This window comes from Eptatretus burgeri, chromosome 3 (assembly GCF_056783735.1).
Source record: "Eptatretus burgeri isolate ZD-2024b chromosome 3, Ebu_testis_v1, whole genome shotgun sequence".
Taxonomy (NCBI): domain Eukaryota; kingdom Metazoa; phylum Chordata; class Myxini; order Myxiniformes; family Myxinidae; genus Eptatretus; species Eptatretus burgeri.
Window position 1 is genome coordinate 31,335,695 of NC_140963.1, and position 25,000 is coordinate 31,360,694.

Sequence of the window (25,000 nt, forward strand, 5' to 3'; positions counted from 1 at the left end):
CTCGAGTCGGGAGGCTTCACCACGCCATGCCATCCATAGATCGCAGCCTGTACACATCCATGTCTCCAAAAATGTTTGCTTCAGGTATTTTAATGATCTTGCTTGTTTTCTTTAAAAAAAAATGTTGCTTCAAAAGTGCAGCATGCATGAGCAACTATTATCTCACATTTTATGTTATTTTCTGCAGTGCATTTTATACATTGGTTACACTTAAGTTGCTGTAACAAGTATTTTGTTGTCGTGGAAACAGATGAAAGTGTGTTGGATTGGTGTGTCACATACATGACATTGCATTGCAAAGGTGTGTGTGTGTGTGTGTGTGTGTGTGTGTGTGTGTGTGTGTGTGTGTGTGTGTGTGTGTGTGTGTGTGTGTGTGTGTGTGTGTGTGTGTGTGTGTGTGTGAGCGAGCGCGCGCGCGCTGCTTACAGTATCGTGAGTGTCATTTGTTTCATGTGTATGCATGTATGTTTATACACACACTGCCGTGATTCAAGGTTCCTTTCTGACCACCTCATTTTCTTCTACATCATCTCAAATGAATGACAGCTCAATAAAAAGTGTAATGATAGTGACAGCATCTGACAACGCCTTAGTGAAGCAACATCGTGGCTGCACAATGCATTCTGGATACAATATTTCCAAGACAAAGGCGAACAGTGAGTGTATCATGTGTTGCGTGACAGTATTGTGAATTGAAGATTGTACTGAAATTGAATGTCAAAACAGCTGAAATTTACAGCAGATTTGTATTTTTGACCTGTCTTGAAAGTAGCATGGATACATTTCCCTTCTCCAGAAGTGTGACAGAGTAATGCAAAAAGGTTTTCTTAAAAAAAAACAAAAAAAGGAAAAAAAGGATGTGAATCAGTAATGGAAAATTTACATGCTCACCTGCAGTCAATTGTTGTAAATCCCTGAAACATTACTCCATGTTGAACATTTTGATTTGTCCACATCAATGTTGATGATGTTGCATTCCAACCTTTTATCATTTGTGAAGGTGTGGGAGCAATCATTCATTTGTACATAAAATTAAACATGGGAGAAGGTCCCAAAAGAACTCTTGTTCAATCAGAAGGCAGTTGGAATGGAAACTGCTTCACCATCATTTCTCCCTCCCCAAATTCCCTTTCCATAGGATATATTATATGTCAGCACGTGATTCCATCTATTGAGACCATTGAAGGAGCATTTGGTTGGCATTAAGTTTCAAAGCTATGAGGATGTGAAAGTAGATCTCCTGCAATGGCTGTGTTCCCTTCGTAAATATTTTCACATGTATGGATGGTGTTAAGGCCTTAGCACATTGATGGGACAAATGTGTAAATGTCATATACCCGAGGGTCCAAGACGCCACAAAAAATGAACATGTTGCCCCTTTCATGCAAGAAAATGAATCGTACATTGAATGTGCGTTACAGGTCACTGGGAATACGACTCAATGACTTTTTCAAACTTTGTACTTTATACTGTTTGCATAGATCAGGACAAAATATACATGCTGGGAACATGGATGGGACAGTTTTGCATTGCAAAACTATTAGCATGTCTGTAACTGTGAGTTGTGAAGTTTTAGCAAGACGGGGAAAAAAAAAAAAAAAAACAGCACATATTAGCATGAAGCATGACATGACAGGACAGAATGTGCAATTGTCAATCCACATCCTCATTCCACAGGACACAATGTGCATTCCATGATGGTGCCCTTCTATCTCTACCTGTAGTAGCACGCCACCATGTTCATACTGCATACTTAGAAGATGAGCATTACACTGGATTTAAATTGCACTGTATTGGCACCGGAAGGTATACGTCATCGGTATATGGAAAATAAGACCCTTTCGCAGAAGCAATGCAGAACTTGATTGCCACACACCGATCTACATGTTCACCGCATAGGATGCAATGTGTACTGTACATCCACAGATCCACATCACACTCGGAGATGCAGCCTACATGTGTCAACAGTGTACTTCATCGTAGTACCAAGTGCAACAGGTCAAAGCATTTGCACATCCTCACATTGTTCACTGAACGTGTGTAAAAGTGATTCAAGGTTAAAAGAATGGCATTTTTTGAAGTTTTTATTTTTTATTTTTACAGCACTTGATAAACATTACATATCCCTGGCACCAGTATTCTCCTGCTATAAATAGACAACATTATTTACCCACAGGCCTGGGTGGATTTAGCTGCCCCCATGCCTTCAACTCTACTCTCTGAACCTTCCAAAAATCTCCTTTGGGTTTCCTATGACATCTCATGGAAACTCAATCAGACCTTTTGAGATAATCTTTAAGTTCATCTCATCTTGTTGATCATGTTCGTCATCACCAAACTCAAACAGCATATTAAAATGACAATAAATTGTCCAGCGATCAACTCTGCTAGGAAGAGACTTTTCTTTGTTTAATTTTACATCGCTCTCTAATCTTACTCATTTCTCAACAAAGCAAATAATGATTATTAACCAGAGTTGGTGTTAAAGCCACCCAATGCTCGCCTGTTTATGCATTTATCGTTTTTAAAAGACTAGTCTAATAATATTTTTTGTAAAGCATTGCAGTGAAGTCTGATCCAAATAATTTTAAAGCAATATATGTATTTGTATATTGTAATCAGTAAAAAAATAGTGTGGTAGATAAAAACATTAGAAAGGAAATAACTTGCACCAAAAACTTTAACATTTTCACGCTGACGCTCACGCTCACGCTCACGCCGGGGGTATCTCTATAGCTCTCTGTTCTTCGAGCAGGCGAGCTAAAAACGAATAATATTAAGTTAAATCCAAAGTACTCTTTTTCTTTGTACAATGCTTCACTCCGAACTTTGTTTTTCATAGCTTCTTTATTTTCACAGCTTCATTTAAAAAAATCCGCACTCCTACATGCATTCCTCTTTTCGAACCTTCCGCAGAACCAAATTTAACTTTATCCCGACAATAAAACTCACATGAGGACACTCACAGTGCTCTTTCTTGTAAATAACATGAAAAAGGCACATAAAACTTTGTGATGAGCTTAGATTGTAAACTCAGCAGACTTCAAACAAACATGAAATAAACGCCATTGTTGTTGGAACAAAGGAAACGTGTCCTCTGTGCCGCGAGCCACAAACTCTCAACATGCATGAAAGGGAAGTTGACAAGACAAGTGGGATTTTCTCAGGGCAGATGAAGCACCAGTTTCTTCCTCCTTGGAGAGAATGACTGCTGTGAAAATCTCAAAAAAAAGTTTTCCTTTCCTTTGAAAGTTGATAACGGTGAAGTTTTTGATGGAACTTTTAGTTCAATAAATAATATGCTGCGGAGTGTGTACATTCTTATAAATATGGCAGAAAACGTGTTAGCCAGTTTGATGTTTCCCGTCCCAACAAAAGTCATGATGCTGTGTTCTCCGTTTCAAATCTCATATACCATGTCCATTGTCCACGTCTGTCCTTGCAATTCATATGCAAGTGCAATGATTTCTGCTGATGCCCTTATCCTTTGTGTGATATCTCTGTATAAGCTTCTTCATAAACCTTTGATTAGTCCAGGGGGTGGGGTAGATGTGGGGGACTGTGATCATTCTCACTGTTGTATTATTTGTTTCCATCTGTTTCTAAAAAAAAAAAATTGATTCCATCTTCCAAACAATGCATGCTGCTGCATATATCTAATATATAAAGCTCATTCTAACCACTCACTGACTAACTGACTGATATTAAAGTTCGGCTCCTTCCGGGTGACATAGAAAGCTTTAATGTCACGTGCAAACGGACATCGAAGCCGATACAACGGGAAAACTCACAGAACCATCGGAAACCATCCATAAATGAAAATATAAACAAATGAAAAAATAAATGCAGGTGTGCAACCCGAGACAATGGGGAAGCACAGTAATTTCACCTACCGATGGACATCAAAGCCTAAACATTGGGGGAAAAAAATCACAGAACCTTTGCAAAGCATCCGTAAATGACAAAAAGCAAATGTAGATGAGCGACCTTCGACATGGGGGAAGCACAGTTCATTGTGCCTTACAATGTGTAAGCATACCCTGCTTGTACTATTATATGTATATATAGCTGTACAATGAACGACAGGGAACTTTGATACAGGAGAAAGCCAATTGGCCCATCATGCCTGTGCTCTATCAACACAATATTTATTCAAGCTACTAGTTCATAGACAATTCCACAAGTGAAGGAATAGGAGATGGGAGGATGAGAAGGAGGATGATGACAGTGGGACAGGCAAAGGGACAGCACATGTTTTTCTTTTCTTGTTTACTCATATATTAATATTTGTGTTTGTGCATCAAAGCCTACAATTACAAAGCAGAACAAAGTTGAGGTGCCTTAAACTTCCCTGCATTCCCTTGGCAGAACGAACAAATCTGCTGTAATCATGTTCCTGCAAAAAAATATTTCCGAATGCTTTTTCACAATTATATACATTTGGTCCTGATTACATTGACTTGTATTCAGTACATTTCAAAGACTAATTCCTTTTGATAAATACTCTGGATCTGGTTACACTTTTGGCCTTCAATGAAATAGAACGCTTTACTTTAAGACACAAATGAATGGGATGAGTAAAGTCATACAATGTTGAGAAGTGAATTTAACCCACTTTTATATTGCTCTCACGATGTGGATCGTTAATGGCCCAACATGGAGAATTTGGAGTTGTGATGGTCCCTCACAGTAGGAGACGTGACAGGTCCATGTTTGAAAACTCTAAACTGCTACAGTCCTTCATAAGTGAAGGCTTGGAGTAGTAGCGGTCCCGATTCTGAGGGCTTAGAGCGATAGTGGTCTCCATGATGCTATGGTCTGGAGCAGTGTTTGTCCTTAACCTATGGTTTGGAACAATTTAGTGGTCAATATTCTAATATTTTGAAGCATTGAGGATCTCTCTAGAATATGGAACATTTAATGGCGCCCAATTTGTGAATGAACATGGGAAACCATATTATACAAATGGCAAGTTCTAACACAATACAGGGACTCCTCGATTTACGCTCAAGATGCGTTCCTAAAAAACTGAATGTAAAACGAAAAAACATAAATCGACAACGATTTTTTTCATTGGCATAATGTTATAAGTTGATGATGCATTCCTGGGAGGAAATTTCCAGTCCTAACCGAACACTAACCTAAGTAAAGACAGCAAATGTGTGAATACAGTTCCTGTAAATAAATACTAAAGACATAGTAATTAAATAAGTCAATAAAGAGTGTAAATAAATGTTTAAATGAATACATTATGGACAGTTTTAAGGAAACGTATACAGTACTCACCAAAATCTGCGGCACGCGAGTGTCCAGGCCAGGGAGATGCAAGTTGGGTTGGAGCAGTTACCGAGACAAGGTAGTCAACTGAAGTGCACTCGACTTTTATTAACCTCCGCCATCGAAGATCGGAGGTTACTGTTTTCACCCCTGTCTGTTTGTCTGTTTGTTTGTTTGTTTGTGAACAGTATTATGGAAAAACTCCTGGACGGATTTTGGCGAAACTTGGTGGGGGGATTAGGTATGGTCCAAGGATCACGCCATTAGATTTTGGACTTGGTCCAAAGTCCAATATGGCTGCTATGGCGGCCATTTAGAAAAAATATTTGAATTTTTGTTTTTGCATTTCTACATGTTTTAAGTGATTTCCAACCAAAAAAAAAAATTTTGTTAGAGAAAAAAAACAAAATTTTGCAACTCTTTTTTTCAAAAAAATTTCGATTTTTTTTTTTTTTTTTTTTTTTGCCATTTCTACATGCACGTCGATCTAGTTTAGTTTATTCAATCGTGGTTCAGTAGAGTCTGATCCGTTTTGACCTACAATGAATAAGATATAAGGTTCACTTAAGTGACCCAGCAGTACTGGCGGCGGAGGTTTTGCACTCAACCTAGTGCTCCCCCTCTAGTTTTGGTGGTGTTACTAGTAATTGTCACAGTCAAGGGTGGAAAGCTGAGCGCATGGGTGATGTCCACCAAACACTCCTCACGCTCGAATCGCTTCACCATAACCACTATAAAATCAAAATTAATAACTTTACGAGCCTCCTTTGTGGGAGTCTCAGTTAGAGAACTTGATGATCATAAACCACTCATGATGAAGGGGTTTGGGAGAGTTTGGCACAAAAATACCATCAATGAAGGTCAAACGATACTTCTGACGAGTACACTACGGACTGTGTGCGACTGAGGGTGAGAGAAGTGGTGGCTGTACATCGTTCCTTCATTCCCATTGTGCGTTGGCATGAAATAAAATTTTAAAATTCCACGTGAAAAAAAAAACGTCAACTCGAACGAAAATTGCGAGGTGAAAATAAATAACTGTTCAGTGCTTTATCCATCGCAACAAGTCGAATAAACATAAATAGAATGAGTGTAAATCGAGGACTAAATGCAATTGCAGACACGACCAGTGCAGTTATTGCATCACATTCCATGATAAAAGCCAAATTGTTCTGCAGCAGCTATAATCTCATCTCAGCTCGGCTATAAACCCAGCTATATAATCGAATCTCAACCCAGCTATAAACTGTCATCCCAGTGTTTCACAAACGGGATGATTCAACAATTTGCATGCCGTCTCTCAGATGGCTGTTAAACAAGCGTTCCTTCTACCGGCATTAGTCGGTGGAGAAAGCCTGGTGTTGGCTTTGCAGATAGGGTGGCTGGCTTTGGATCTTCGGGTCCTGAGTTTGAGCCCCGTTAGCAACTGAATTCATTCTTCATTAAAGGCCACGATTATTAGGCTACCAGGTGGGGTTGACTCAGCCTGTCATCCTTTTTAGGTTGGCAAAATGAGCACCAGTGTACTGGTATAGGGGCACTGCATCAGCAGCACGGCTGTGTCTCAACAAAATGATAGCTACACGGCTATCATCTAACGAAACGAAATGATACTAACGAAATCTAAAGATTTCGTAAGTATATTGATCAGTTCCGTTTCTGTTTGTTTGTTTGTGTGTTTGTTACTTACGAAATCTAAAGATTTCGTAAGTATATTGATGCCTTCCGTTTCTGTTTGTTTGTTTGTTTGTTTGTAGGCACGATAACTCGAGAACGGAAGAAGCTACCAATGTCAAATTACACCACGTGATTCAGGAGGGTGAAGGCTAGTGCTGATTAGATTTTGGTCAAAATCGGTCAAAGGTCAAGGTCACAGTGAGGTCAAACATAATTCCGTAAATTCACGTGGAGAAATGGAGTATTTTTGCTTCGCTCGACGTTACGAGTTCGTTTTAACTTCGATTTTAATTTTGTCTTCGGTTTTTGCGATCGCTTAGGACGCTTAAAACTCGGTTGTAGAAACTCTGGTAAAATCGGATGTTTTGGAGACGTTTTAAGATTGTATAAAAAATATTTCACTTGACGCGTCACGGGTCATCCCATGATGCAGTGCGCTCGAGCAGACGCGTCGTTGAGTTACGTTAAGGTATAATATAATTGCGTGGAGAAATGGTGATTTTTGCTTTGGTCGACTTGATGATTTTTGATGGTTTGGTACAGAATCATCGTAGCAACTTCTGGTTTGCGTCGCTACCTTCTCGAGAGACAGCTTTTATTAGACAAGGTCAGAGGTCAAGTTGACGATTTCGTAAGTACCAGTGTATGACTGCTTGTTTGTTTGTTTGTAGGCATGATAACTCGAGAACGGAAGACGCCACCAATGTCAAATTACACCACGTGATTCAGGAGTGTGATGGCTAGTGCTGATTAGATTTTGGTCAAAATCGGTCAAAGGTCAAGGTCACAGTGAGGTCAAACATCCCAAAAAAAGTTATAACTCGAGAACGGAAGAAGCTACCAATGTCAAATTACACCACGTGATTCAGGAGGGTGATGGCTAGCGCTGATTAGATTTTGGTCAAAATCTGTCAAAGGTCAAGGTCACAGTGAGGTCAAACATCAAAAAAAATTATAACTCGCGAACGCAAGAAGCTACCAATGTCAAATTACACCACGTGATTCAGGAGTGTGATGGCTCGTGCTGATTATATTTTGGTCAAAATCGGTCAAAGGTCAAGGTCACAGTGAGGTCAAACATTCGATTTATGATGGTTTGGTACAGAATCATCGTAGAAACTTCTGGTTTGCGTCGCTACCTTCTCTAGAGACAGCTTTTATTAGACAAGGCCAGAGGTCAAGTTGACGATTTCGTAAGTACCAGTCAATGACTGCTTATTTGTTTGTTTGTTTGTAGGCAAGATAACTCGAGAACGGAAGAAGCTACCAATGTCAAATTACACTACGTGATTCAGGAGGGTGATGGCTAGCGCTGATTAGATTTTGGTCAAAATTGGTCAAATGTCAAGGTCACAGTGAGGTCTAACATAATTCCGTAAATTCATGTGGAGAAATGGAGTATTTTTTATTCGGTCGACGTTTCGAGTTCATTTTAACTTCGATTTTAATTTTGTCTTTGGTTTTTGCGATCGCTTAGGACGTTTAACACTCGGTTGTCGAAATTCTGGTAAAAATCGGATGTTTTGGAGACGTTTTAAGATTGTATAAAAAATATTCCACTCGCCGCGTCACGGCTCGTCACGTGGTGCAGCGTGCTTGAGCAGAGGCGTCGTTGATCACGTTAAGGTTTTGCGTGTGCGTGCTGACGGTATTTTCGATAAAGATGGTGTTTAAAAGTCATGTTTTTATCCCAATAAAGGTTATCGTCGCATGCCTGACTCGCTAAGCCGTCGGATTATGTAAAGATTGTTGGTGGATGGCTGAATATTACGGTTTTGTGACTTTGATAAAATAACATTAAATAATTGCGTGGAGAAATGGAGATTTTTGCTTCGGTCGACGTTACGATGTCAAACATTCGATTTATGATGGTTTGGTACAGAATCATCGTAGAAACTTCTGGTTTGCGTCGCTACCTTCTCGATAGACAGCTTTTATTAGACAAGGTCAGAGGTCAAGTTGACGATTTCGTAAGTACCAGTCTATGACTGCTTGTTTGTTTGTTTGTTTGTTTGTGAACAGTATGACGGAAAAACTCCTCGACGGATTTCGACGAAACTTGGTGGGGGGATTAGGTCTGGTCCAAGGATCATGCCATTAGATTTTGGACTCGGTCCAAAATTCAATATGGCCGCTATGGTGGCCATTTTGAAAAAATATTTGAATTTGTTTTTTTTCATTTCTTCATGTTTTAAGTGATTTCCAACACCCCCACCCCCCCCCCCAAAAAAAAAAAATTGTTGGAGAAAAAAAAAATTTTCTACTTTTTTTTTTTCAACAAAATTTCGAATTTTTTTTTGCATTTCTACATGTTATAAGTGATTTCCAACAAAAAAACATACCAAAATTATAATTACGGCTGATTTTGAAACTTCAGGTGGATATACCCACGCAAAATCAATTTCTGTCTCAAGGAATCTAGTTATGACGAATGAATTGAGTATGTAAAAGTTAAAAGTAAAAGGGAAAGTTGCAAACTATAACTCTGTGAGCACTGTTGACATCAAATTGAATGAAAATATATCAGGTTCACTTGAGTGACCTAGCAGTATTGGCGGCAGAGGTTTTGCACTCTACCGAGTGCTCCCCCTCTAGTTTGGTGATGTTTTTGTCATGAGTCTGAGTTGAGTCATTGATGGAGTCAGACATAACAAACACTGCCATTCTCATGTACTGCCAGCAAGAAACATCTCACAGCGCACCGTCCTTCGGATGATGATGTAAGGCCAGATGCCCCATCTGCATTTCGATTGTTGACAAAGATCCCATGGTGAACTTCAAAAAGTATTCAACTGAATATTGGTACCCCAGCTCGATTCCCTTCTTGTGGTTAGGTAAATGATTATACTACCAGCAGAAGGATGAGATCCTATGCTGGCATATGGATATGGCACTGGCACGATGAGACTTGGTTTTCTCTTCTGCCAAAGCACGTATTTGTATCATTCTCTGTGACAGTTTATATATACTTGTAATGCAGTCAGAGTAATTGACAATAATCTCTTGGAAAGTCCTCCAAATAGGCCAACATCTGGACAAGTTATGCAAGATGCTGCTTTGTGTACACGCCACTTGTAACGAATGCAGCTTTGTTATTTAAAAAAAAAAAAAAAAAAAAAAACAAGGAGCAGTTCAAATGAAATGATTTTCGTTTGCATAATTGGCTATTTGTATTGTGTTCAGGAAAGGCAATTTGTCTCACCGTTTCTATGATCCAGTGACGATGATGCCAGGCAACTAAGGCACAAAACTAGCACTCATGCTGCAAAGTAATCGAGCCCAGGTTGCGGTACAGTGACGGTATGAACCGTTTGGTACTTCTTTCGGTGTAAATGTGCTTTCCGTTTCCTCGGCATCAGCATGTGCACCTCGGTGGAGTTGCAACGCTTCCGTGTCCTCTTGAACCTTTGTCCCGTTATGCCTGCAGAGTGCATTATTGTGCAAATGGCTGCTGATTATATCTCGGCAGCCCATCCGGATGTTGCTATGCAACATCTTGCATCCTGATGACGTATTTTTGTGAGACCATGATCTTACATTAATAGATCTGACGTGACATGCTCTTAATTTTGCATTCTGGTTTTGCAAAAGAATAGTAAACCTCTTCCACACTTTGTTGTCTTAAGGAGTTGTACAGTAGTTCTGTGCAGCTTTTGCTATGTCTGGCCTTGTATTGTATGAGTATATGCATCTTTTGCATTATTTAGGTCTTCATGTAAAAAAGAGAAAAGACAATTTGTTTTAATTTACACATATTGCACAACTGTAAATTCCACGTGAAGCGAAGAATTTGTCATGCTCTCCTTGCAATGGCATTTGGGTATGCGCATAAACGATGTGTCCATAACTAAAGATCTTTCCTCTTGATGGATATAAAATATCGGTTAGTGAGACTTCTGTCATAATATTTCAATATTGCACACCTACGAATATCATGCTTAGATAAGAGAGTGGTTCAGTCATATAATCATGATTTTACTTTTTTCCCCACTGGGTCAGAATCAGTGGCACATATGAGGCATAAAGATGCATCAGGAACCTGGACACAGGAGGCCACTTGTCCCATCAAGTCTGTCCAGTGCCTGTTGTTTTCTTTGTTTGTTTGTTTTTAAGGGGGTTTTTAAAAAAAAAAAATTGCATTTGTTTTAATGACTTTACACAAGAACAGGCAGACTATATATTTGTGCTTTTACTGGCTTGGCCCTTCAGGATGCCACTGGCTGGACGTGGAGGAGATGACGACATGAAGGCAGCATCTCTGCCCTCAATTCCGAACCCATTCCCCGAGCTTTGCACACCCTCCTGCTCGCCGGACCTGGTCGGCATGTCTTTCCCATCGCACGAGCTCGTTGAGAGTCATGTGAGTGGCTTTGTCTATGCACCTTACCGCCAATATTATTCATCACTTCTTCCTCCTGTATTCACCATTCTGTTCCTGCAACATTGCACTGGTTGGGGTATCCCCCCCCCACACACACACACACACACACACACACATGATGAATCTGCTTTGAGTATGGCGTAACATGATAGTTTGGGACCAGTGCACTAGATTTTACTCTATGAATAATAATGAGACCAACAGCTCACACCACTGTGATGGTGTATGACACAATGCTGAACCATAAGCAATTATGCATACCACTTCAGGTGGTGAGATTTGAGGGGAAAGAAACGGTTCTGCTGTAGAAACTGCACGAGCTTTGCAATGACCGTCATTAATGCCCCTTTATGACAAATGAGGTGCTTTCATTTTGAAGAGGTATTACAATCTTTTGATTGGTTTCTCATTGTCCATTTCATTTTGTCGTAACTGCCAATCTAAATATGTGACCATTTCAACCACAATTGAATGTTTATAAGGAACCTTTATTGTTAACGCCAGGTACTCCCTGAGCGCACAGGTCATCATGTTGACACAAGAAACATTTTAAATGCACTCTGACCTCTCTTTCATCCACATGAAACTGATGAGTTAACCAATTATAGCAATAATAACAATAATGATAATATTAATAATAATAGTAATAAACAACAATCAAAAACAATAAATGTCAATGTGTGTGTCAGCCAGTCAGCCAGTCAGTCAGTCAGTGTGTCTCCTCCAGAACTCCAAAACCATGAAACCGAGCAGCCCAAAACTTTGCATGCACACTACGAGAACTCCAAGGTAGTGCATGAGTAAAAAGTGGGTATTTGGGTAAATGTAAACACCCCTTTTGAAGATAATTAACAGTCTTATTTAATTACCCTTTATCAAGGCTTTCTCCTTGGTCAACCCGCTCTCCCTTGCAGGGGTCTTAATCCACCATTTTTTTCAGCCTACTGAAAAAGCCTTGGCAATTTTACATAATGACCTCTCACAGACTAATTAATGTATATAATCAAAATATGTTTATTGATTTGAGGATCGGATCTCATGGAGTCCCCGAATCATCGAAGCATGGAGAAGAATCCGAGTCTGCCATTTAAGCTGAAACACAGATAATGTTGATGGGAACTCCAAGCTGAAAAGGACGATGTCGTTGGACAGGAGATGCTGGAGGGATGAATAAATTCCTCCGAGAGTGCGCACTGGTCAACGGGCCGAGTGCCTTCTCAAAATGGAGCATAAATCATGCAAAATGGTGCCGAGGGAATACAAGGAGCAGTATGTTTGTTTGTTTTTGGCATCAAGACAACAAGTGAAGTGCAATGTCTGACATGCAGTTCCAACAAATGGTTGAGGGTGTTCAACAGAGAAGAATTCCTCAAAGGGTAGATGAATGAAGATAAGCTGAATCTCCTCTCCGACCAACGCACAGCAGGTTAATTTTAGGCTGCCATGGCAAAATAATTGATGAGTCACTAAACATTCACAGGTTTCTATACAGAAGACCCCAATCTCTCCTTCCGGTGAATGACGGATTTAAATAATATGCAGCTCTTGAAACAATGCATAGCAGCTCAAGAGAAGTAACAGCACATGCTTTCGACTCTGTCCTTTTTCTTCATCCTCTTGTTACCCCGATGCCATTGCCTTTTTTCCTGGTGTTGTTGTTTTTGTGACTTGAGAGGAAACTTAACAGGAAATGTAACCTTTCCTAAGCACAATTAAATGACTATACTGGTCCGTAACACTCTCCCCCTTCAAGGATGAAAGTTTGAACAAAGTGAGAACGTACTCACCCTTTAAACAAAATCAAAACACCCAAAAAATATTTTCGCAGCTAGGAATAGCATTCATAAATACAAAAAAAAAAAAAAAAACAGATTATCCTCAGTAATACTTCCCAACAGACGAGGAGTAATCCCTCAGTTACTCAGATCTTGACAGAGCATCTACACTTACATTGTCTCTACCTCTGATGTGACTAATTTACAAGTTGAATTCCTGCAAAGACAAGCTCAATCTCGACAATCTCTGATTTTTGTTTTTCATTTTACTTGTACACCCACTTCCTATGGGGGTGAAGGAAGGGTCTTGTTGTTATCTTCTATGAGGTATATAGATTACAGTAGCTCTAGGGTCAGACCTCAAGAACGTTGGGGGTGTGTCCAGTTACCAAGTTTCTTGTACAGCACTCGCCAAGTGGCTTAAGATTTCAAGCAAGCACTCCATTAGTAACCATTGATAAGGAACGGCTGGCTTGGCAAGTGCTTAGCTATCTGCTTGGTAACTGAACACACCCTAGGTTTCCTACCTTTCAGTTTAGTGTTAAACAGCAATAGCGACTGTTTAAAAATGTAATCAAACATGCTCGTGGTTTATAATGTTTTTTTTTTTTTTTACTTCCGGAGGGGTTTTCCACGAAACGCCCCAATCAGCTAGTTATACACGTGAACACTGCATTTGTTCAAAAAACCCTTGGATATGGGGTATATTATATGCATTAATATTGTTTTGTAATAACATTAATATAATGCTATTGTCATTATTGTTGTTATTACATTTGTAATTAGAAGCGGCCTTGGAAGAACATTACCATTAGCTATTTTAACATGGATATACACCTTTACACGGACTTCACCCAAGGCGGAACACTCCCTTGGGGAGGAGGGAGGGGGGGTTGAAGTTGTTACAACCTCCATCGTCCTTCTCTCAAGTTTGGTTGAGATTGGATAAGTAACACCCGAATGTATCGCGGCCAAAAAAACAGTCAGACAGACAGATGGCAAATTGCTTCTTTTAATATGATGAATGAAAGTTAAAGGATTGTGGTCTGTGCAAAATACAACTGGAAAAGTAGTTGTACCTATGTAAATATACCTCAAACTGTTGCAAAGCCAGCAAAAAGAGCAAGGGTCTCTCTTTCTATTGTCGAATATTAATTTTGGTGTTTGCCAAACTTCTTCGAATAATGGCATCCAGGGTGACCTATGCCTACAGCATCTTGTTTTGCCTTCTTCTTCAGCATTTTAATCAAAGGGACACCAACGTCAGATAAATTTTTCAAAATCTCCGATACCATCCAACCATACCCAGAAATCTTTTGCGTTCCTTTTTATCTTTGGGTGCTGCCAAGCTATTAATTGCTCACACTTTTGCTTTTCCTGCCTAAACTTGACCTGGAACCACAACCTAAGAACCCAACCTGTGCTTCAGCAAATTCCGATTTTACCAGATTTAGTCAGATTGGCATCAGTAAGTCTCGTAGAGAAAGCACGGGTTCTCTTAAGGTGATCGTCCCAAGTCATGGAATGATGATAATATTGTCACAGGATGCCTCTACCCCCTCAAGATTCATGGCAAGGTCATTGATGAGGTGTTGAAATGTAGTGGGCATTACTTTAAGCTAAAAGGAAGAACTTTATTTTGATAAAGTCCATTCGTGTCACAAATTTTCTTTGCTCGTTCAGTAAGAGTCAGTTCTTGACACTGCATTGACCTAATTTTAATAAGTACAACAATGAAAACTTCCATCTGGCTTGGGTGCCAGGACACAGGGTGAACTACATTCACCGTCTTTAAGTTCAATGATGTCATTCTCTGGCATGTACTCAACCTCCTTATGAAGACATTTCAACTTGACAGGGTTCATCTTGCACAGATGTTTTTACTTGTGTGGCATCACCTACAAATCTTTATAAGACACCTTGTGACTCAGGACTTAAGCACTTGATTACCTCTGCCACCAGAGGTGACTTCAGGTTCTGGGTTTTGGACGATGGCTGCTTCTCTCAGGGGTCTCTGCCAACTTTCTCAAAGTTAAGTTTCCTGTCGTTACATGTCACGTTTTAACTGTTTATTTTCTCACCGACATGTTTACTGTGTGTTCCTAGTTCAGTTTTGTTTCAAAAATCGTGTTATTTTGTGAGTTTTCGTCGACCTTGTCTTATCGGGTTTTTGTATTTTCTCCCTATTACCATTAATTCCTATTTCCCCACTTTTCCCAATGCCCCCCATCTATCCCTCCCAACTCCACCCTCTGTTTCTTGTCTTAATTTGGAAAAAAACAACTAAAAAAGCAACAACCCTTTCTCCCTCCATACCCACGAGTACCGATCCTCCTCCTCCTCCTCCTCCTCCTTCTTATTATTATTCTTCCTCCTTCTGCCGGCACACCATATTTCTTCTATTTGAGCTGACCCACTCTCACCATCACCTTCACGATTTCTTCCTACAACCTCCCATTCATTTATCTTACCTAATCTTCAAAAACCCATCGAAAAACAACAATTTTCCTTGTGTCCTTTCTAACTATACACCTCCTGAAACCATGAGTCTCTCCATCCTCTTCCTGCGACTTTTCATTGATCCATCAGCTTCATTCTATATTTACTGATCCGAATTCACCACACGCTTCCACGATTTTTCTTCAATCTTCCCTTTACCAAATCTTCTGCAATCTTTATCAAATAATAATAATAATAATAATTTTTAAAAAGAAAAAGGTCTCTTATAATGCTTCAACTTCCTCTTTCACACGTGTGGTTCTCATTACTGTATCATAAATCACAACAATTTTTCTTATTTCAACAGACTGCTCTCTCAATTGGACGTTTCCTTCATTCCTTGTCTAAAAAGTCCAACTGTTACAACGTTTCCTCTCTCCATTCTCTTCGCCTTTATTGCATCCATCAAGAAACGTCTTTAGTCACATTTCTGAACTAAGAATAAAAAAAAAACATTTTTCTCCGAATGTTCACTTTCCTTCAATCATCCTTTTTTTTCCCCCAACTTCAGTGCCAACTCACCCCTCTCAACCCTCCCTCTCAAAGCAACCATCACACTCTTCCCCCTCCAACATTCCCTCTCACCTTTCTCCCTCAACTCTCCCCCACTCACTCTTCTCCGTCCATTCACCCCCTCACACACCCTTCTCAAAGTTGCCCCCCACCTCACATCCACAAAGCTGCCTCCTTCCACTGCCCTCTCTCCTTCATCTCATCACTCCACCTCCTCAAATCCTCAACTGCCTTCTGCCCCCTCTCTTATTGCTCCCCACTCTACCTCAACCCATCACCACCGAACCTTTTCTCCCCCTTATCCAGCCCCCTCCCCTCGCTCTTCTGCAATCCCCCACACTCTTTCGAAAACTCTCCTTACCCCCCCCCTCTCTCTCTCTTGTCCTACCCTCCCCTTCCTCTCCCCTGCCCAACACCCAAAGCGTCCTCCCTCCCTTTTCAATAAAAGTGTGGACCTCAAATATTAGGGGCCTTCACTCAAACCTGACGAATCTTTCCATGCAGGTTGCCACTGGCAAACCAGACATAATTTGCCTAACAGAAACTTTCCTCCCTCAAGATGTCTCTGACTCCCCTCCTCCAGTATCAGACCTGAGCCTCATCCTGGTGAAGGTGTTGCTCTCTTCATCAAAGACTCTATTCCTCACTCTCCATGCACTACCCTCACTTCCCCACACCCCCAGGAATACCTCTGGCTACGGCTTCCCCTCCACTCCCGCCTCATGTTAATATGTGTACTGTACCGTCCACCTAACAGTGACGACTTCATTTACACCTCACTATCGAAAACAAGGACCAACTTCTATCTTCTCATCCAAACTCTCTCTTCCTCTTATGTAGCGACTTCAATTGTAATCATGCCAGTTGGCTAGGTGTGGGTACCTCTCTCACCTGTCATGGCACCTCAGCAAAAGTCTTCTTCGACTCATTGGGACTGAATCAATCGGTCAATTTCCTGATCCGAATGTCAACCAACAGTACTCCATCTCTTCTGGATCTGATTTTGACAAATTTCCCTGACAATATCTGCTGCTCTTCGTCCACTCCAATCAGTTCTTCTGACCACGTCCTTGTCAAAGTGGACGTCTCTCTGGCTATTATCAGAGAACCACCTCACCGCCGTCGAGTCTGGCATTTCACTCAAGCCGACTGGCAGGGTCTCCAAGCAGCCCTCAAACTTATAGACTGGTCTCCTATCTCTACTTTCTCAAACATCAACTCATCCTGGGAAGACTTTTCAAGAAACTTGCTCTCCCTCATGCACAGATTTATCTCCTCTCGTCTTCAGTTGTCCTACCCTTCCTCCCGCCCTTGGTTTACTGAAGGTTGTGGTGAGGCAGTTGTGTTGATACAACTTGCCTTTGCCTCATGGAAAGCAAACCCAACTGAGGGCAATCTCAGTTCCTTCCTCAAAGCTCGGATCAAGTGTGTATCTACCCTCAGGAGAGCCAGAAAACAACATCTTTCTCATCTCAAGTCTGAACTCTCAAACCTCTCTCCCTCCTCCAAATCCCCATGGAGTCTAATCAAATCTGTTTCTGGTGTATGTTCCCCCTCCAATCCCCTCCCTTACCTCAAATGGCCGCACTGCTGATACCGCACGTGAAAAATCTGAATGCCTAAACTCGGTGTTTGCAGCTAAATCTTGTGTCCAAAACCCATAACTTTATCTACCCACCTTACCCAGTCGCACCCAACTGTCCGTGGACTCTGTGTCCTTTTCTCCTGACAAGGTGGAGAGCTTGCTGTCAAACCTTGACTCAGATTCTGCAACCGGTCCAGACGGCATCAGCCCACGTGTCCTCAAATCCTGCTCTTCTGCTCTTGCTCACCCTCTCTCTGCTCTATTCACTCTCTAATTTGCTCAAGGCCATCTGCCATCTACTTGGAAATTAGCTAACATCACTGCCCTGCACAAAAAAGGTGCAAAAACAGATCCCTGCAACTACAGACCAATCAGCCTTCTCCCAATCATCAGCAAGGTTGTGGCATCCATCATCACTTCGGACATCAAATCCTTCCTCTTCTCCAATGGCTTGATTTCTGATCATCAATTTGGTTTCAGACCAGGTCACTCTACCCTGGATATGCTGTGCCTGCTCTCCCAACAATGGACAGAGGTTCTCAATATCGGACATGAAATCCGAGCCGTATCCCTGGACATATCACGTGCTTTTGACACAGTCTGGCACCCTGCCCTACTCACCAAACTCTCTTCCTATGGTATTCAAGGCCATCTCCACTCATGGCTCGCAGACTTCCTCTCCTGTCGCAATCAACGTGTGGCCCTAAATGGAGTTCTTTCATCCCCTCTTCCTGTCCAGGCTGGAGTTCCTCAAGGTAGCGTTCTGGGCCCTGTTCTTTTTCTGGTTTTCATCAATGATCTCTCCGACTCTCTGGAAAATCCTCTATATCTCTTTGCTGATGACCCCACCCTCTGCCGTAGCATCTGTCATCCCTCAGACCGGCAAGCAGCAGCTTCTTCGCTCTCTGCTGATCTGGGTGAAATCACAAACTGGTCGAACATGTGGAAAATTTCTGACAAATCTCACATTCACTATGTCTCTCCAAAAGGACCCTTTGGACCCCCCCTTCCCCTAACTACTTTCTGAACAATCCTCTGGAAGAATTCCTTTCATTCAAGCTTCTGGGTCTCACTATCTGCCATGACCTTTCCTGGGAAAGCCACATTTCAAACCTCGCCCCCAAAGCCAGTCAGTGACTGGGAATCCTCCATTGTGCAAAGTCCTTCCTTGGCCCACCTGAGCTCCTGACCACTTACAAAGCTTTCGTCGGCAGTCTGATGGAGTACTGCTCTCCCCTCTGGGCTGGTGCTCCTGCCTCTCACCATTCTCGGCTTCATGCTGTGGATACCAAGGCATTTAGGTTCATTGGTGTCTCCCGTGGTGAGCCTGAATCTTTGGGCTCTCACTCTCTCACTGCAGGCAGGTCGGTGGTCTTTCTGTCTTCTACCGTCTCCTCTCCAGTCTCACCCCCCCCGCTCTGTCTGGGATATGTCTCACCCCCCCCCCACCCCACTTATATTTCCACAGGGCGCTCAAGGTCTGCCAGCAACCCCCTTCTGGTAAAACTACCAAAATCACGAATCACTGCTCACCTTCACTCATTCATTCCTCTTTTTCCCGCCTTTGGAATAAACTCCCACACTTCAATCTTATTCTTCCCTCCAGTCCTTCAAAACAGCTGTTCACCACCACCTCTTATCTTCCCCCATCCAAAAGCCACGATCTTTTCTACCCCCGTTAATCCACCCCAAACCCACCTCCTTCAAATTCCCTTTCTTCCTTCCTGAAAGTCCCTGTTATGTCCATCTTGTATTCCACATGTTCCCCACCCCATCTCTCCCCCTTCCACAGATCTCCTAATGTCTCTGTTCCCCACTGTTTTGTCCTTCCCTCTCCTGCCCCTCTTGTCTCATGCCCCCCTTGCTGTGCGTTGTCTGTTGGCTCTCATATTACGATCCTCGACAATGTGTACAAAAAAAAAAGAAAACTTGGATTGAGGTTACGTTTTCACCCCTGTCTGCTTGTCTATGTGTTTCTCTGTCTGTCTTTTTTGTGTTTTTTTTTTGGTCTCTGAGCAGGATATCTCAAAAAGGTGTGGATGGATTCGGACAAAATCGAGTGGGCAGGTTGTTTGTGCAACAAGGACGAATTGATTAGATTTTTGGAGAAAAATCTGGATTTAGATCCAGATACTAGAATTTTTGTTCGTGATTCTTCACTGTTCAGTGATCGGACGAAAACCAATATATAACACGATATATCAATAAGTTGTGGACGGATTCTGATGAAAATTAGTGGATCGTTGGGTGTATGACAAGGACAAATACATTCGATGTTGGGGAAGATCCAAATCCGGATCCAGACACGAGAATTTGTTTTTGTATTCAGTGATTCTTCATCATTGAGATGGAGCCAGAAACGATATGTAGCCTGATATTTCAAAAAGTTGTGTACGAGCTTTGACAAAACTTTGTGGATGAGTTGGTTAGGTGACGAGAACAAGCAAATTCGATTTTGGTTCAGATCTGGGTCCAGATCCAGCCTTTCAGTGGGATACAAAACATATACTGTTCAGCGTGGCAGGTATGCCAGGTATGGAGGTATGCGCTCTATCGAGTGCCGTTCTAGTTTAACCTGTTTCACCCCCAACTGGTTCACAACCTGTTGAATAGCTTTTGACATGAAATTTGATCCCTGATCAGACAGTATGACCTTAGGTAGACCATCAAGGGTGAATAACTTAATGAATGCATGAGCAATGTTTGGCTGCCACAATTTTTTCTGAGAGGTATCACCTCTGGGAACCCAGTGAAGCACACATAATAGTCAGCAGGTAATGATTGCCTGCCTTAGTCTTGGGTAAGGAACCCACACAATCAATGATAACCTGACTGAAGGGTTCATCAAAAGTTGGAATCGGTTTTAGTGGTGCTGATGAAATTTTGCAAACTTTTGCAAAATTTACAATTACTCTCCAACATCACATCGCAAACTCGGCCAAAATATATGTGTCAAAATTTTGTCACATGTTTACGTCACCCTGAAGTTGACCTACCAACTGTGTCTCATGCACCAAAGTCAACATCTCATTATGTCGCTGAATCACAATTTGATAACGTACTTTCCATTCATCATCAGCTGGTACATCAGGTGGTCTCTGTTTCCTCATTAAGACTCCATCTTTCTTAAAGTAAAAAGCTGGGACTTTGGTGACATCCTCCTTCATGAGGACTCTATTAGCAAGAACACTGAACTCGGTATCTTTCAATTGCTCTCCTGGAAGTCTCACTCATGTGAGACCAGACCATACGTAGGCATTCCCAGACTTTTCTGACTGGCTCCCAGATTTGTCGTCTGGTCCAAGAATAGTCATAAGATTGTCAGTCCAGGTCGTCTGCACTGTATGACCTAGGTCCTGATATTACTCATGATTCACTACGATATTCAAGGTGGATGCTGTATGGACTTGTGTGTCATTCACAGGATGAACTAGAAGGGCACTCAGTGGAGAACATACCTCCACCACACAATGCCTGATCCACGAAAACATATCGGGGCCATTACATTTTTGAAATATCATGCTATATATCGTTTTTGGCCCTATCTCTCAATGGTGAAGAATCACTTTAAACATTAATTCTCATATCCAGATCCAGATTCGGATCACCAAATTCGAAACAATTTGTTGGGGTCACACACCCAACCTGTCCACCAAGTTCATCCGAATCCGTCCACAACTTTTTGAGATATCGTGCTATATATCGTTTTTGGCCCTATCTCTCAATGGTGAAGAATCACTTAAAAAAATTATAGGAGTCAGATCCGGATCCAGATCTTCACCTCCATCTAATTGGTTTGTCCTTGTCACACACGCAACCTGTCCACAAAATTTCATCTGGGTGCGTCCACAACTTTTTGAAATATCCTGTGCACAGACAGACAAACAGATAAATAAACCAATGTCACCCGCAGGGTGACCCGTATCTTGCCAAAAGCTGACCACGTGTGACTTCTTTAAGGTCACACTGAGGTGAACAGAGCTGCTATCCACCAGGAGCGACTCCTTGAGGAATATCTGCCTACGAGAGATTCCGATGAGAATCGTTCTACAGAGTAACCATGAAAAATATGCTTTTGCCTCATAATGTCACCAAATGACGTCATAATGTCTCAAGCTTGACATATCTAGAAAGCACTCATTGATGTGTTCAATTTGAGGTACTACACGATATGGTTCCTAAAACTTGAAAATTTGACCTTGAGGTCAAATATGTTTGACCTTCGGCGTTAACCATGAAGGTCAAGGCCAATCACCACCAAAAATTAATCAGCTTAGCGCCAGACCATGAACTATATTCCCATGAAGTTTGAAAACGATCCGATCAAAATTACTCAAAAAATAAGGGTTTCGTCGACTCCCCTGATTTGCGACAAAGTGACCTTGACCTTTGACCTTGACCTTTGACCTTGACCTTCAAAATTTTATGCGCTGAAAGGGACCTCCTATAAGCCTCTGATATGCGAAGTTACAAAAATTTCCAATGACAACTGTGCTCTGCAGAGTGATTTATACGTGATTACAGACCAAAAAAAAACAACAAAAAAAAAAAACATATGAAGGTCAAGGCCAATCGCCACTAAAATTAATCAGCTGAGCACGAGACCATGAACTATATTCCCATGAAGTTTGAAGACGATCCGATCAAAATTACTCAAAAAATAAGGGTTTTGTCGACTCCCCTGATTTGCGCCAAAGTGACCTTGACCTTTGACCTTGACCTTCAAAATTTTGTGCACTGAAATGGACCTCTATAGGCCTCTGATATGCGAAGTTACAAAAATTTCCGATGATAACTGTGCTCTGCAGAATTTTTTATACGTGATTACAGACAAAAAAAACAAAAACAAAAAAAAACATACAAGCTGACTAACATATCTTGCAAAACTTCGTTTTGGCAAGATAACAAGCTGGTAGGCGGCGATGGGTCGCCGAGTATGGAAACTATAAGATATAGAGCAAAATGGATGTCATATAGCAGATAGGGAATCACCTTAAGATTATGCATATCAAATCTCATCCAGTTCCATCTACTGATAACAACCAAAAATGAAAAGTTCCGAAAATACGGTTTGAAATCGGAAATCCCCAAAGTTCGAGGGGGTGCTATGGGTGAACAAAGATCTAAATCGAAAATCTGGCTCGATTGTTTGTGCACAATGTATTCCAGACGATTAGTGTGAATTTTCATGACCATCCGACCATAACCCTCGGAGGAGTAGTATTTGGCGCGAAGGCACCTCCAGCTCTCGCATATTATCGATTTTTGCACTAATTGACCTTTGACCCCTGACCTAAGCGAAATCGGTCAATATGTCCTGAGGCAAAGTTGTAGTACTCATTGAGTACCATGAACCTGCAAAGTTTCATTCGTATCGATGCACTCACCTGGTCGCTTGGGGGCCTTCAATTTTCGCCAATTTTCGCGCATACCCTAATTGTAGGGGGCGCTGCGGGTAAAGTATTCCATATATCACAAAAACCGGAATATATTTGATAGAGCATCACCTGCAGATCAGTCGTGCCAAATTTCATAACCCTACGTGGGATAATGACTTTCGGAATTGATTTCGCGTGAACGGTACCGATTTTGAAGGTTTTTCAGTTGTTGCTGGGGAACCAAAGCATCCCCAGCAACCATCACAATTTACAATGCACTAGGTCATAAGATGTACCTACCACCTGAGTTTGGTCAAAATCCACCCACGTTTACTACCAATTATGCTGATGACAAACGAACAAACATCCAAACAAACAGACAGAATTACTGACAATAAGGGTCACCTATTTCGGCGACCCAACAAGAAAAAGACGTCGTGCAGAGCATGATACTTGCAAAATCCACGTCCTCTCCAAATGTTGCCATAGATACAACAAATTGTCCATTTCATTCAGATTAAAATTGACAATCTTAATCAAAGCCCAGGTCAATCACATGAAAATTGATTATTTTTCAGATTGAAATTGATGATTTTAGTAGTTTGACCTTGAGTTGATCTTTGACCTCAAAATATTTACTTTCCCAATTCAGTGATTGACTATGCAAATCCTGTTCAACTTGCAAGTGAATAGGATGTAAATTGACAATTTTTCAGTTGTAAATTGATGATTTTAGAAGTTTGACCTTGAGTAAACCTTTGACATTTTGACCTAAAAATAGTTGTTTTCCCAATTCAGTGATGGACGATGCAATCAATTGCTGTTTAATTCCCGAGTTGAAGGATGTAAATTGACGATTTATCAGTTGAAAATTGAAGATTTTAGATGTTTGCCCTTGAGTTGACCTGTGATCATTTCATCTCAAAGATAGTTGGTTTCCCAATTGACCAATGTACTATGCAATAGCTGCTTAATTTTCAAATCAATTGGATGAAAAATGACGATTTTAGAAATTTGACCTCAAGATGACCTTTTATTTGTCCTCAAAATCAATAGGCTTCTCAGTTAAGACAACCTCTACAACTTGGTAAAGTTTCATGATGATCGGTTTAGAATTGTGATCTGTAGGCAATAAAGACAGACAGACAGACAGACAGACAGACAGACAGACAGACAGCAAAATTGACTGACCAATATATTTTAAAAATCTTCGATTTTGCAAGTAACAAAAAAACAGACAAAAAGGGGTGAAAACGTAACCGCTTCACCTTCGGTGGTGGAGGTAACTATGGTAAGCCTACTAACATCTGTGATTATAATGGAAGCACTTCCTACACTCCCATCATTTCTCTTGTAGTTCATAAAGAAAACTAGTAGCCTCTACAGATCTCGATTATCAGGTGGTTTTCTCTTCAGATAGTGAGGCGCAAAAGCTTGAATGAAAGGACTTCTTCAAGGGGATTGTTGAGAAAGTCGATGGGTTGGTTTTCCAAATGGCTCTTTCAGAGAGACATCGTGTGTGAGATTTGTCAGGATTGAAAGACATGTTCCACATGTTGGACCAGCTTTTGATTTTATCCAGATCTGTAGAGTGAAGAGGCTGCTGCTTGCCAATCTGAGGGATGACAGATGGTACAGCAGAGGGTGGAGTCATCAGGAAAGAGATAAAGAAGATTTTACAGTGAGTCGGAGAGATCATTGATGAAAATAAGAAATAGCACTGGGCCCAGAACGCTGCCTTGAGGAACTCCAGCCTGGGCAGGAAGAGGGGATGAGAGAATTCCATTAAGGACCACACGTTGACTGCGACAGGAGAGGAAGTCTGCGAGCCTTGAGTGGAGATGGCCTTGGATACCATAGGAAGAGAGTTTGGTGAGCAGGGCAGGGTGCCAGACTATGTCAAAAGCACGTGATA

General features: G+C 41.3%; 1 protein-coding gene across 6 annotated transcripts in view; it reads left to right on the forward strand.

The window, feature by feature from the left end:
- LOC147029632 (growth factor receptor-bound protein 10-like) overlaps window positions 1–25,000 on the forward strand; it is a 261,138-nt gene that overhangs the window by 197 nt on the left and 235,941 nt on the right. For all 6 annotated transcript variants that reach the window (XM_085872826.1, XM_085872823.1, XM_085872828.1 and 3 more), the window contains exons 1-2: window positions 1–84; window positions 11,164–11,314. The exon at window positions 1–84 is cut by the window's left edge. In XM_085872826.1, coding sequence (XP_085728952.1) covers window positions 1–84; window positions 11,164–11,314 — 235 coding nt within the window. The remainder of the gene's footprint in view (window positions 85–11,163; window positions 11,315–25,000) is intronic.